The sequence below is a fragment of the Lissotriton vulgaris genome, chromosome 8 (assembly GCF_964263255.1).
Source record: "Lissotriton vulgaris chromosome 8, aLisVul1.2, whole genome shotgun sequence".
NCBI lineage: Eukaryota > Metazoa > Chordata > Amphibia > Caudata > Salamandridae > Lissotriton > Lissotriton vulgaris.
This window is the reverse complement of record NC_141696.1, coordinates 1,376,374,331-1,376,388,306: the sequence shown is the minus strand read 5'-3', so window position 1 is coordinate 1,376,388,306 and position 13,976 is coordinate 1,376,374,331. Positions and strand designations below refer to the sequence as shown.

The 13,976-nt window shown below is 45.5% G+C and overlaps 1 protein-coding gene across 1 annotated transcript; it reads left to right on the top strand.

The window, feature by feature from the left end:
* Positions 1–4,075: 4,075 nt before the first annotated feature.
* On the top strand, positions 4,076–5,278 carry LOC147698775 (putative protein ZBED10P). The gene has a single exon (XM_086936271.1). It carries the CDS (start codon positions 4,127–4,129, stop codon positions 5,276–5,278), a length of 1,152 nt encoding a protein of 383 aa, XP_086792397.1. The 5' UTR covers positions 4,076–4,126.
* The last annotated feature ends 8,698 nt before the right edge of the window (positions 5,279–13,976 follow it).

Here is a 13,976-nt window from a genome sequence, read left to right as displayed (position 1 = left end):
TTCACTTACTGTCATTCAGCGTTTGCAGAGTTGTTTTTCTCCATGTTTTGCGTGTGCTGCGCCATTTTGGATCTTGCTGCGGGATCCCGCGGGAGTTTTTCGACCGCGATTACGTCATCGCGGCTTGCCACCTTGCACAGCGAGAGTTTGTCAACGCGAGTACGTCATAAAGGCCCGTGATCACGCATCGCTGGAGTAAACATTTGCGAACACGTAGATGCGGCGGGCAGCAACAATCTCGCGTTTGCGAAATTGCAAAATTTGCAATTCTGCACAAGAAATCCACCAGCAGGCAGCATAAACCTTCTGAAAATGATGATTTTTATCAGAATAACTCCTCAGGTTGACATTTGCCTTCACTTTTTTTTGCAAGGAGTCCATTTTGGGGGGGGTGGGAGGAAGGAAGTGCCCCACAGTCTCCAACTTCCTGTTCGTGTCCAGGAGGCTCCTCCCAGTGCTTTGTTCATGTCCTGGTCACTTTGATTTGGATCTTGACCTGGAAGGATTACTTCTTGTGGATGCTGCTGGATATTTGGATTTGAGTCCTTTTTGACTTTCTTTGGATCACTTTTGGATTAGAAATTTCACAAGTAAGTTGATGTTGTTTGTTTGGGGGCATGGATGGCATTCGATTGGAGTGATTTTTGTGTGTTTTTCGATTTTTTGGGGGTGTTGATGGGGCCTGTCCATGTGGGTGGGGGCCATTTTGAGGACTGGTACAGGCAGGGCCTGGCCATGTGGTGGGGGTCTAGGGGCCATTTTGAAGCCAGGCAGTGTGCTTTGTTGTGCCATAGGCCTGCACCCAGTCTGCCATGCTTTCATTAATTATGCCCAGGGGTACTGAGTGGTGCATAGGCCTAGTCTTTCTGTGGGGTGTCTTGAATTTGAACATGATTGAGGGCATGGATGGCATTGGATTGTGGTGATTTGTGTGTGTTTCTTGATTTTTGGGGTGTTGATGGGGCCTTTTGCCCAGGGGTATTCAGTGGTGCACGGACTGAGTCTTTCTGTGGGGTCTCTTTAATGTAAACATCTTGGAGGGCATGGATGGCATTGGATTGTGGTGATTGTTGTGTGTTTTTGGATTTTTTGGGGTGTTGATGGGGTCTGTCCATGTGGGTGGGGGCCATTTCAAGGACTGGTACAGGCAGGGCCTGGCCATGTGGTGGGGTCTAGGGGCCATTTTGAAGCCAGGCAGTGTGCTTTGTTGTGCCATAGGCCTGCACCCAGTCTGGCATGCTTTCATCCATTATGCCCAGGGGTACTCAGTGGTGCATGAGCCTAGTCTTTCTGTGGGGTGTCTTGAATTTGAACAATATTGAGGGCATGGATGGCATTGGATTGTGGTGATTTTTGTGTTTTTTTCGATTTTTGGGGTGTTGATGGGGCCTTTTGCCCAGGGGTACTCAGTGGTGCATGGACTGAGTCTTTCTGTGGGGTCTCTTTAATGTAAACATCATGGAGGGCATGGATGGCATTGGATTGCGGGAATTTTTGTGTGTTTTTCGATTTTGGGGGTGGGTATAATAAAAATGCTTACTTGCAAACTCTTAATTGAAGCGCTACATATGCAACATTTATTTAACTGATGTTCCTCTGGCTTTGTTTGCTTTTAGGTGCATAAAGATGAATCATCAGCCTCATCGGTCCTCATCAGTGCCAGGAACAAGTCCTGCTGCGGTGTGTGCAGCACAACGTCACGTGTGGCCACAGACAACTCGCTACTGTGCAACTGTGGCCTGCTGTTCTGACATCTGAAGAAGATGGCCCCAAAAAAAGCTGCCCGTAGCTCCTCTAGCAAGAAAGTTGCCAGTAAGGAGCAGAAGAAGCAAGTGGCGCCACTTACCAAGGAGACTGGTGTGCCACCCTCCGCATTTTTTGGGAATAAAAAAAGTACGCCTGCAGCAGCAGCAGGGTCTGCTGGGGACCAAGCTGGGAGCAGCACCTCCGCTCCATTGGGCTCAGTGCCACCACCACCACGCCAACTTAAGATCAAGCCCTTGAGTGCTGCAGAGGCAGCCAGTATAGTTGTTCAATCACCATCGACCAGTGATGTTGGCTCATCGCAAGAAAGTAGCAGCATCCCTCAATCAACACAGGTTTTTGTAACTCATTTGACGAGTGTTCAACAACCACAGGCACAACCACAACCACATGTGCAAGTACAAGGCCAAGTACATGTGGAAGGAGAGGCGGCGCAAGGAGATGCGCAAGCAGAGGTGCATGGAGCGGCACAAATGCCCACAATAATTGTTCCTCCCGAAGTAGGGGCACATCAGGAAATCGACATTCAAGCTGAGGTATCATTTGAGGAAGCCACTCCTCCTGATCATTCATTGTCTTCCAGATCCCTAGCAAGGAAAAGATCAAGGATGGTGTCTACATCTTCTTCAAGCCCCCTTCCTTCTGATGGTATGGATGAAAATTGGGAACCAACACGTCCGTCTGAGAGTGAGGCACACCATGATCTGACAAAGGTAGCTAAGCGTAAAAGGAAGGTCCCGGAAAGTCTCATAGTTATGGAGTGTGATGATGACGCTGAACAAGAAGTGGCGTATACGCCTGCTGATGAAGACTCTCACGACGACGATGCAGTCGTCATACATGTCACTCCAGGCTCAGCGGGCATGCAGCAAACAGACATTTTAACCCTATCCCAAAATGCTTCTGAGCGTGATGTTGGTGACATGGCAATGGGACCACCACCAATGCAGTTAACTAGTACACCACCACCTGCCGCGTCCATATTTTCTCGCCAGAAGGGACCTCCATCCACCTCGACCTCCATTTCCTCAATTAGTGGTGCTGTAAGTGCACAGCGTAGTAAATTTCGGGAACACACATCCTCCACTTCATCTGGCATTAGCATTCCCAGTATCGCCTCCTCCGCCCCCCACAGACATTTGAAGTCCGCAGTTTGGGACTTCTTTAGTGTTAGCCCAACAAGGGAAAACATAGCCATTTGTACCATTTGTAAGCTTTGAGTTAGTTGTGGTAAGCTTGGAACCAACTATGGTACCGGAGGCCAGAGAGGTCATCTTGAGAGACAGCACACTGGCAAATGGCATGCGCACCTAAAGGAGATCAAGGCAGCCCGAATTGCAAGTCAAGAAATTGTATCCGTTGATGTTTCATCTGATGATGACGAGGAGGAAGAAGCGTCAAACAATTCTTCACTTACACCCAGTGCCCCTGTCATCAGCACACCCCCTGCAAGATATATGAGCCACACTAAGAGTGTGGGAGAGAGTGAGACACCAATGCGAAAAAGTTCATCATCACCGAGCGTAACTGGGTCGAAGAAGTCATCATCATCCCGTAAAATCATGGTCCAGCCCACCATTAGAAGAATGTTGTTTTCAGATGCGCCATTAAAACGCAACGCGTCTGTATAACACTAAGCTGGCTAAAATGCTAGTGCTGGACCTTCTCCCTTTTTCTTTTGTGGAAGGGGAGGGTTTCTTGAATTAGTGGCAACGCTCTGCCCTAAATGGAAGGTTCCTAGCCGGTTCTATTTTGCCAGAGTTGCGGTTCCAGCACTACATGAAGATGTGCTGGAGGTGATTGGGGCAGCTTTGCAGAAGAGTGCTGTTCACACTATACATCTGACAACAGACATGTGGACCAGTTGCCAAGCCGTTGATTACATGTGCATCACTCTTTTTCTGGGGTTAAAGCAAAGCTAAACGTAGGTGTTGACCCGGACATAGTTTTTAAAGCTGCTCGGAAACATGGAACACTAGCCATGTTTGCCATGGAGCAAAGTCATACAGGAGAAAACATTTTGCATGAGTTCAACACAAAGGTCTTTCAATGGCTGTCCCCAAGAAAATGCATGACTGGTTATGTTTCCACAGATAATGGCGCCAATGTAGTTAAGGCCATGGATAAGGGTAACTATTTCAGAGTGCCGTGTTTGGCGCACTGTATAAACCTGGTTGTTAAAAAAGTCTTGAGTGAAGAAAGTCCAGTGTGCGAGTTACTGACTACCTGCCGAAGAATGTGCACACATTTCAATCATTCTTTTAAGGCCCGGAAGCAGCTGAGGTGCCTGCAACATGATCGTAAATTGCCAGTGAAAGCACTCATCCAGGAGGTGGTAACACGTTGGAACTCAACCTTCTACATGCTTGAGCGTCTGTATGAGCAGTATGCGGTAGTCGATCAGTATTTCTTTACACTGGGTACACCTATGATGGACCTGAGGATACAGGTGGAGCAATGGAAGCTAGTTAAAAGCCTGACAGACATGCTTCATACTTTTCAGGTCTTCACGTGTGCAGTCAGCAGGGAGGACTGTAATTTGGGAAAAGCTATCCCATTGTTGCGCATGCTAGAGCACCAACTGAAGGCGGTGTCTTCTACGTTTCAAAAAGATGAAAAGCAAGAAGCATTTGAGTTGGCGGAGAAGTTATTACAGCGCCTACTTCGCGATGAACGTCTTCAAAAGATCCACACAGAAGAGCATTACATTTGTGCTACTATTCTGGATCCACGGTACAAAAAGGCAGTGGCAGGCAGAGTATTCTTTCCTTTTGATGACGCAGATGTTACAAAGTACAAACATTGGCTAGCTGTGTCAGCCAGTCGGTTTGAAAGAGAACGGCAGGAAATTGAAGGAAAAGGCAGTACATCAGCATCAGCAGGCCATCCGGAGTCAAAAAAATCCACTTCTGCATCTGTGGCTGTGGCAGAAGTGAGTGATTTTCCCTCTCACCCATTAAAGACACCAGCAACCGTATCATCTGCACCAGACACAACAGTAACATTGTGTGAAGAAGAGGATTGGCTAACTCAGCTTGGGTTTGCTTCTCAAAAGGTCCCAGAAAAAAGTAAGCAAAGTGGAGGAACCCTGGAGAACCTTGAGTCGATGGTGGAGGACTATCTGAATGACTCAACAGAGGTCTATGTTAATGATGACCCATTGGCGTATTGGCATGGGAAAAGAGATGTGTGGCCAGAGATCAACAACCTGGCTGTAAATTACTTGTCTTGTCCACTCGCAAGCGTTTCTTCTGAACGTGTTTTCAGTGCTGCTGGTGGCATTGTAACTTCCAAAAGGACCCGCCTCTCGCCCAAAAATGTGGAGAGGTTAACAATGATCAAGATGAATCAGCACCTCATACCACCAGATTACAAAATACGAGAATGCACGCAGGAAGAAGACGAGGAGGACACCAACTTTGATGATGGAAGTTCTTCTCTGTTAACTGACCTACTCTCTTCTGAATTCGCAGAGTTTGAGGACGAGCTCTTCTTCCCTGACACCGAGCCCTGAAAATGAGTCATGAATCACTAACTTTCTTTTTCGTCCTTATTCACTTTTATTCCTGTGTGTCTGACTTTCTTTGTTTTGCAAAATCTATATAATAAAAAACTTTAATCACCTAATCACAAAAACAAGCCCATCAGCAGAACTGATTTGAAGGTGCAGCAGTCTGCATTCCTCAGGTTCACAAGTTCACAAGAACATGTTCCTCTATCCTCCTCCTCCAGACTCCTCTTTCCCTCAAAGCAGATGGCTGGATTACAGCCAATGAAGAAAGACTCTGCACTTGTGGGGGTATTCTACTTCTTTGCGGGTAAGTTGACGGGTCTGGGGCATTGCTGTGAACATCTCCCAGGCCCTTGTCCTCTTGGACCTGTCGGCTGCATTCGAAACGGTCGATCACACCATCCTGATCGACCGTGTCCACAATGCCGGCATCCAGGGGGTGGCCCTCGAGTGGCTCAGATCCTTTCTGAGCCACCGTACTCAAGCAGTCCACTTATCTACCTTTTCCGCACACTACTCACCTCTCACTTGCGGGGTCCCTCAGGGCTCCGCGCTCTCACCTTTATTGTTTAATTTGTACCTTCAGCCCCTTCTTGTTTCCCTCCGCAATACTCCGGTCACTATTTTTAACTACGCAGATGATCTTCAGTTAATTTTTCCCATTGACCCCCTCCCTTCCTCCCGTTCCAACTTTCAATCCATTATGCTTCACATTGCTGAGTGGATGCTCCACAGTCAGCTAAAACTGAATCCTACAAAAACTGAGCTGGTACTAGTTGGAGGCTCCACCAACCCGTGGAATTCCACCTTTTGGCCCGCCTCTCTGGGGACTCCACCTAACCCAGTCAGCACGGTGAAGAGCTTGGGGGTGATCATTTCCGAGGACCTCTCCATGAGGCCTCAAATTAATGCAGTTACCTCATCCTGCTTTTTCCACCTTAGGCGGATCCGTAAGATCAGCAGGTTCCTCACTAGAGATGCTCTGATCTTGGTCATCCTAGCTCTGATCACTTCCAGGCTCGATTATGCGAACACGTTGTATGTCGGAATACCATCTATCCATCTTCACCGGCTACAACTTGTTCAAAATCAGGCAGCCCGCCTGATTTTTCGCCAGCCGAAATACCAGCATGTCACTCCTCTTCTGCGTAGTCTCCATTGGCTCCCCATCACTAAACTCTGCATTTTTAAACTTGGCTGTGTCACTTTCAAAGCCCTCTCAGACTCAGCCCCAGCATTCATCTCGTCCTGCCTGACACGGTACGTCCCTCATAGAGACCTCCGTTCTGCTACTCACAACCTCCTGGTAATCCCTAAAACCAGGCGCAAAAAGCACGGAGGCCTCACCTTCTCAGCCATGGCACCCACCACCTGGAACTCTCTCCCTAATACACTCCGCCTCTGTCCCACTTATGATCACTTCCGAAAACTCCTGAAGACCTTTCTCTTCCAGTCAATCCCCGAGTAACTCCTCCACCCTAGCTGCCGTTACGTCAATAGCGCCATGAAACCGTTGGTGTACGTGCGCTGTATAAATACTTTTAACGTAACGTAACGTAACGTCTAATACCCGAATCAAGTGTTTTGGACCAAATCCATGGTGAAAAAGTTTTTGCCTTTTTGCTCTCTTGACTGTCTTTGGGGTGCTGTTTGGGGGGCTTCCAGGTTTTTGTGGGTGATTTTTGGGGTCTGTGAGCACTGCTGGCACAGTCTAATGTTGATTGCATTTGTTTTTCAGGAAATCCTTGGTGGAAAAGGGGAGTTAGGGCCTAGCTGCACAACGCATTTGTACAGAATTGAAGGTAGGCCCATTTTTGCTTTTTGCCTGTTTGGGGGTGTTGTCCTTTTTTGCGGGTGGGTTGGTGGGTCTTGGGGCATTGCTGGGAAGGTCTAATACCGGAAAGAAGTGTTTCGGAGAAAATCCATGAGGAAAAAGTTTTTGCATTTCCTGACATTTTGCTCACTTTAGTGTTTTCGGGGGCCTGTTTGGGGGGCTTCCTGGTGTTTGTGTGTGGGTTTTGGGGTCTTGGAGCAAAGCTGGGTATGGGTAGTTTTGATTGCAAGTGGTTTGAAGAAAATTCATGGTGGCAAAGGGGAGTTAGGGCCTAGCTGCAGAGCGCTTGTGGAGTGATTTTGGAAATTTGCCTGAAAATTTCTAAGTCCCCATTTTTGTAGTTTTGCTTTTTGGCTGTTTGGGGGTCTTCTACTTGTTTGCGCCTGGGTTGACGGGTCTGGGGCCATTGCTGGGAAGGTCTAATACCGGATAAAAGTGGTTTGGAGAAAATCGGAGGTGAAAAAGTTTTTGCGTTTTTGCTCACTTGCCTGTCTTTGGGGAGCTGTTTGGGGGGCTTCCAGGTTTTTGTGGGTGGGCTTTGGGGTCTTTGAGCACTGCTGGCACAGTGTAATGTTGATTGCATTTGTTTTTCAGGAAATCCGTAATGGAAAAGGGGAGTTAGGGCCTAGCTGCACAGCGCATTTGGACAGAATTGAAGGTAGGCCCATTTTTGCTTTTTACCTGTTTGGGGGTGTTCTGCTTTTTTGGGGGTGGCTGCAGGGGTCTGGGGGCATAGCTCGGAAGGTCTAATATCGGAATCAAGTGTTTTGGACCAAATCCATGGTGAAAAAGTTTTTGCGTTTTTGCTCACTTGCCTGTCTTTGGGGTGCTGTTTGGGGGGCTTCCAGGTTTTTGTGGGTGGGTTTTGGGGTCTGTGAACACTGCTGGCACATTCTAATGTTGATTGCATTTGTTTTACAGGAAATCCATGGTGGAAAAGGGGAGTTGGGGCCTAGCTGCAGAGCGCATTTGGGCTGAATTCCAGGTAGGCCCAAAGTTTTCTAATTGTGGCTTTTCCCGGGTTTTGCCTTTTGGCTTGTTGGGGGTGTTAAACTTGTTTTCGCCCGGGTTGACAATTCTGGGGCCATTGCTGGGAAGGTTTAATACCCGAAAGAAAGTGTTTTGGAGACAATCCCTGGGGAAAAAGTTTTTGCATTTTCTGAGATTTCGCTCACTCTACCGTTTTCGGAGGGCTGTTTGTGGGGGTTCCTGGTGTTTGTGGGGGGTTTGCGAGACTTGGAGCAATGCTGGGTATGGATACTTTTGCTTGCTTGCAAGTGGTTTGAATACAATCCATGGTGGGTAAGGGGGGATTTGGGCCTACTTTACTTTCAAAGTACGTTTTGTCACCATTTTCTACTAGGCCTCGTTTTTTGAGATCTGATTGGGGGTCTTCTACATTTTTGCGACTGGGTTTAGTAAGGGTCTGGGAGCACTGCTGGGAAGGTCTAATTTTGTTCTAAAACACAGTTTACAGTACACCTAGCTTGAGGGGAAAGATGCGCTAAAATAATTCGCTCATACTTATTTATCCTTCAAAAGGAGACTCAGACAGAGTACGCACTTTCAAAAATATTGTACTGTCTATTAGGAAACTCAAAGTGTGACTTTTTGCACTACACAGCGTACATACCTTATGTTTATTTGTCAGTGGTGTTCTAATATCACTTCCTGTTTTTCCATCAATAATTACAGGCCGGGTTTCAGCCTGTGCAATGGGAAAAAAAGGATGAAGTCAGGCTTCACATTAGCGAGCTGCAATTCAGCATCCGCCAGGCAGGCAGTGGACAGGGTGTCTTCTGGTCACTAACATTGATGGACGGTGCGTCGGATGGAATGGAGGAGTCCCGCTAATAAGAGGAATGGTTGGATGCATCTTACAACTTCCCAAATTCAACAGGACAACTACAACAACATACAGATACAGTATCCGTTCTTTTCTAATTATCTTTTAAGTAATGTTATTGCTGTGAACTTCTATGAGTTTGACTTTGCATTAATTTGATCTCTGCTTCTGAATTCATCCCTACAGCCATTGTATAGGTTTTACTTCTGCTATTTTTCAAACCAAATTTAATGTACGAAGTGTTTCTCTGAGTGCAGCGATAGGCAAGTGAAAAGGCATAATTATTACTGCAGCCCTGTACTGTCGCATTCTTTCATTCACGGTTGTCGAAAGTACTACTTACTTTTCAGTAACCATGCATGCAGTAGTGCATGCACTTCCTTTATGTCACTTAAAAGATTTATGGATAGCTTTATACCCAAAGATTTGTTTATCTTCAATTATTGTTTGTCCATGCTGTGCTTTTTTTTCTTCTCTCAACAAAACTTTCCCAAAAAACCCCATTCCCATCCATTTTCCAAACCCTAACCCTCTTCCCCCGGGCTGTGTGGTTTTGATTGATGTGTGACTAAATGACAGCAATAATTCCACACACTTGCTGGGGAGGATAAGGTTATAGCAACAGGCTGGTGAAGGAATCCGAGGATATATATTCTTACTAAGCTTGACACAGAGTCACTATTGGCAAATGAAAGCAGATTTTCATGTGCGCCATCAACTTGATTGGTCATCAAGAACATCCTCCTCCTAGACTTGGCAAATTATTACGCTGCTGTTTCCTTCACCTTCAGTACTATTTCTTGTAGTAGTAGCCAATGTCCAAGAAATTCAACGGAAGTACTAGTTATACTTTCAATACTTAACCATTTGTTAGGCTACATTGTGGCACTGTTCTAGTGTACTGTCACCTGCTATATTTTCGATCGTACCCTTCTAATGCTACGGTAAGGAGGACAAACAAGGTTTCATTGTCTTTTTTTTCAGATGCTGCAACTGCCACTGTGTAACACCACTAGTACCACCGCAATGATGACATTTTATACGCCCAGGATTGCCAACCTTAATCGCCATTTTCCGTGCAGCCAGCCCTGTGCCTAGCCCTATTTCCAAACACAAATTACAGGTAAGATAAGTGTTTGGGGGGAGGTAGTATAATGGAGTATTAGGAGAGACAAGAGACTGACGGTAGTACTAGTAAAGTCCTTGGAATATTGAATTCACTTACTCTGTGAGAGGTACTTTGTTTTGCAAACATTTGGGCAATTAGTAATTACTTACACAACTTGAATCAAGATGCCACTTACGTTTCAGGAAAACAAACTTACTGCTAAACCCCCACCCACCAGCCTCAAAAGCAGTAAAAAACACGTATGCTAAGATAAAGTTTAAAGTATATTTATATCCCTAACACAAATAATCTCCCGCAAGACCCAACCCACCCCCATCCCTAACCCCAACGAATGTCCATGAAAAGTCCAAAAAACCCAACTCCCAATTCCTACCGCAGAAGTCTTTAAAAAAGGGGCAAGGGACAGTCTCCTCCTACTGCTGGCTGCTGTTCACTTTTCGGGCCAGGTCGGCATGCTCCTTGCGGAGGGTCTCGAGCAGGGTTTTGGTGTTTAAGAGCTCCTGCTCGAGGTAGGACACCCTAAGAGAAAGGCGGTGAAACCTTCTTTTGGTACTGCTATGGGGGGCAGCTGATTTCTTTGCTGCTCGGCGGTGGCGGGTGGCTGCGGTACCCCGGCTCCGTACCCCTGGAGATCTGCTGCGCTGACTGGCTGACCCAGGGAGCGCGGAGGAGGATGCAGGTGTCGCCGTGGATGTTGTTGACGTACTCTGCGTGTCCTCCTCCTCCTGGGCCACCAGCCGCCGATATTCAGCGACAGTTGCCTCCAGCCTCCGTTTCCGGGCCCTTTTAGACAGCTCCGTCCGTGTTGGTTTGGAAGGAGCATCTATATGAAGAAAGAAAGACATAGTCTGTAACCAATGCTCTTTAAGATTAACACAAAATGATTCAGCAGAAAGTTGTGTCACAGTAGAACTAGCAACTTGCAAGCGCAGTACATAACTATTGCGGCCAGTATCTATCTAACCTCCCACTTCTTCATCCTTTCTCTAACATTAGTGGGAGTTTAAGGAATCAATTCTACGAGCACTATGGACTCACTCCATTAGAGTCGACTATGACAGTACACCAGTCTTATTCTTCTTCTTCTCTTTTGTTTACTTGTTAACTTCTGCAAGCCGGCATAATGCCAGCGCAGTCAACTTGCACCCGAGAAAAACAGACGCCCGCCATGATGAGTGAGACAGACTTGCGTTACTGTACCAGTCCAGTACCTGCAGGTGGTGATGCTCTTACTTTTCTATTATGGGTAGCACTGAGAATACTCTGTTACAAGGGCTACTGCTCAATTAATTTAACTTTCACCCTATAGTGCCAATGAATACTAGAAAAGGAAAATGAAGAAGATAAATAATCTGATTATCTATCACTGCACATGGTATGTATTTGCTCACATATGGGATGACTTTAGGTGCTTTGCTTTTTATTGAGTGAACAGTGATACATCCACACATGAATGACCGAGTTCTACTAAACTTATTAACAGAGGTAGTGAGTGGCCATCGTAATAGCCGGATATATGCTGTGCTTGCAATACAAACTACTGCTACTATTCATGGTAGTATTCGGACAAAATTACAACTTCTTTTCCTTGCCTTTCCTACACTGGGACGGACGTGCGGGTGCGGTGTTACATGCTCTTCAAAGTAACACTTAGTTCATCCAGTGACCGTCTACTCTCTCTAGATACACATATGCTATCTAAGAGTCAGATAGAACCATGATCCAGGCATCCATCCATTCAAACTATATGTCAATCATTCTTCTTCATGTCTCTCATCTGGACAAACCTTACGTTTTCTCACGGGAAAAAAACCTTTTCATTTTATTTGGGAAACCGCAAGCCATACATCCGTGCTTGACTTGCATTTGAATTTCAACCAAAGCATATATTGCGCACACATACAGTTTCTGTTTCACCCACCCAGCTGTTCTCCTTCCACCCATCCTTGCTTCATCCTTCACCCAGCCATGCATCATATTCCTTCCCAGCCACCTCGGGCACCAATCAAACACTTATCATTCTTCTTTGTCAGTCATCATTACTTTTAACTTGCTCGTCCTTCCACACTTACTTACACCCTTCTTTTGCTTTTCGTTCATCCCATCCATCAAGTTCATCTCAGATCTGATTTGGATTCTCGAAAAAAAATTCACCGCTGAGTTGAAGTAAATTTAGAGGAGGCTACTACCTGGTTGATAAAGACTTTGTTCTAAATTTGAAAGTCTGCTTAACAGTATAGTAACTTAACTGTAGAACATATATACTACACCCGTGCAGAGAGCACACTCTGCAGTCTGCAATCTCAATAAGTAAGGAATATAAGAGCTTACCACTGCCTGCCACTACCGTGGCAACCCGCACAGCAGTTTCCTTTGGCACTTGCACTGCCTCCTCCCCAGGAGTGTCCTCCTCCACCTCCGTGCTGGGCTCGGCACCAGATGTTCCACCTACAAAGTACATTTAAGAATGTTAGATGTCATAGACATACACCACTCACTAGTATTTTGTCTAAGAATGAAGAAATGTGAATACAGAAACCAATCTAATAATTTGTGACAGTCTACTCTAAAGTAAAAATGTCCCTTTTTCCAGGGAAGGGTGTTGTCTTGCTGCACTTTTTGGCACAACTGATGAATGCTTGCTTTTTAACACGCACCATTTTTACTATAACAGACAGAAGCTTCACTTCTAAGAACAAATCATCATCACTAGGACGGCGTGACCAATGATTCAGCACCAAAAAGAAAAATTTAAGTTTAAACCAGGTGAGGGCTCGGCTCGCCCACAATAAATGTGTGAAATAAATCACTAAGCACTTTTCCATTTTTATTCAACCGTTTATGTTTTATGACAAGCTTGATTTTAATAAATGTTTTTACTTTTAATAAAGCTTTAAAACCTAAATAGACTCTGTGGTTTTTGGTCAAGAGTGAATGAGCAAAAGGTTTTGCAATTTGCAAGCATGAGTCCGTGCCTCTGACACTTCTGGACTCTGACTCCGTACTCTTGTCCTGCGTTGGATAATCATCATTGGGGATCAATCATCGATGAATTCGGGAGCTAAATGACTCTGCCACACTATCTAGTCAGTAAGGAGATTGGGGGTTCTTCAAAGTCTGATATCACTGAGGTATGTGGAAAGTCTACCTGCGCCCATTATAATTGATAAACAAGGCACTATTTAGTGTCAATAGTTCTGTTTGTGCAGATTTGTCCCTGCAACAGTAGTAGTATGGATTGTCCTCCTATCCAAACCAAAAGTAAAGTAGTATCTTATTCTTTCTTGGTGGTCATTCAGATTTTATTGTTAGGAATTGTCAAAGCATAAACATTTAGAAGACTTGAAAAGACATTATGGACAATCCCAGAGGACTGCACTCAATGCATAGAGCTATTGCTGACTAGAATGGGAGTCTCGTTTAACACCTTTTGCCAAATGTGCAATCTTAGTTAGCTACACAGACAGACTAATAAGAATAATCTAGTAATACCACAGGGAGTCATAGTAAAGGCAGGATAAGAATTTAGATACAGTCTACAAGAAGATCAAAGACGATTTAGAAAAAATTGAATGAGGAACGCTAGGAAAAAATAAGTACTCTATATTAAAATTAAAACTTACCGGGGCCAGCAAAGGAGCCCTCGCCTGCCCGATCCTGGCCTTGTACAGCAGCAGCAGCCTCCTCCTCTGTCCTCTTGCCCCTGGGGGGAGCTGATGCACAACATGAAAGAAAGAAAGACCCGAAAACATGGATGATTGTTGTCAACCAAATGAAACATTTCAAAAGAACAATAACAAAATATTTTGGCGAAATAGCAAATAGACAAGTATTCCACGGGATATATTGACCTATCTCATGGGGTCTACTACGATATTAGTATTGCTTGATT

Coding starts and splice junctions, on each gene's coding strand:
- LOC147698775 (XM_086936271.1), top strand. CDS start 4,127: ATGCTTGAGCGTCTGTATGAGCAGTATGCGGTAGTCGATCAGTATTTC.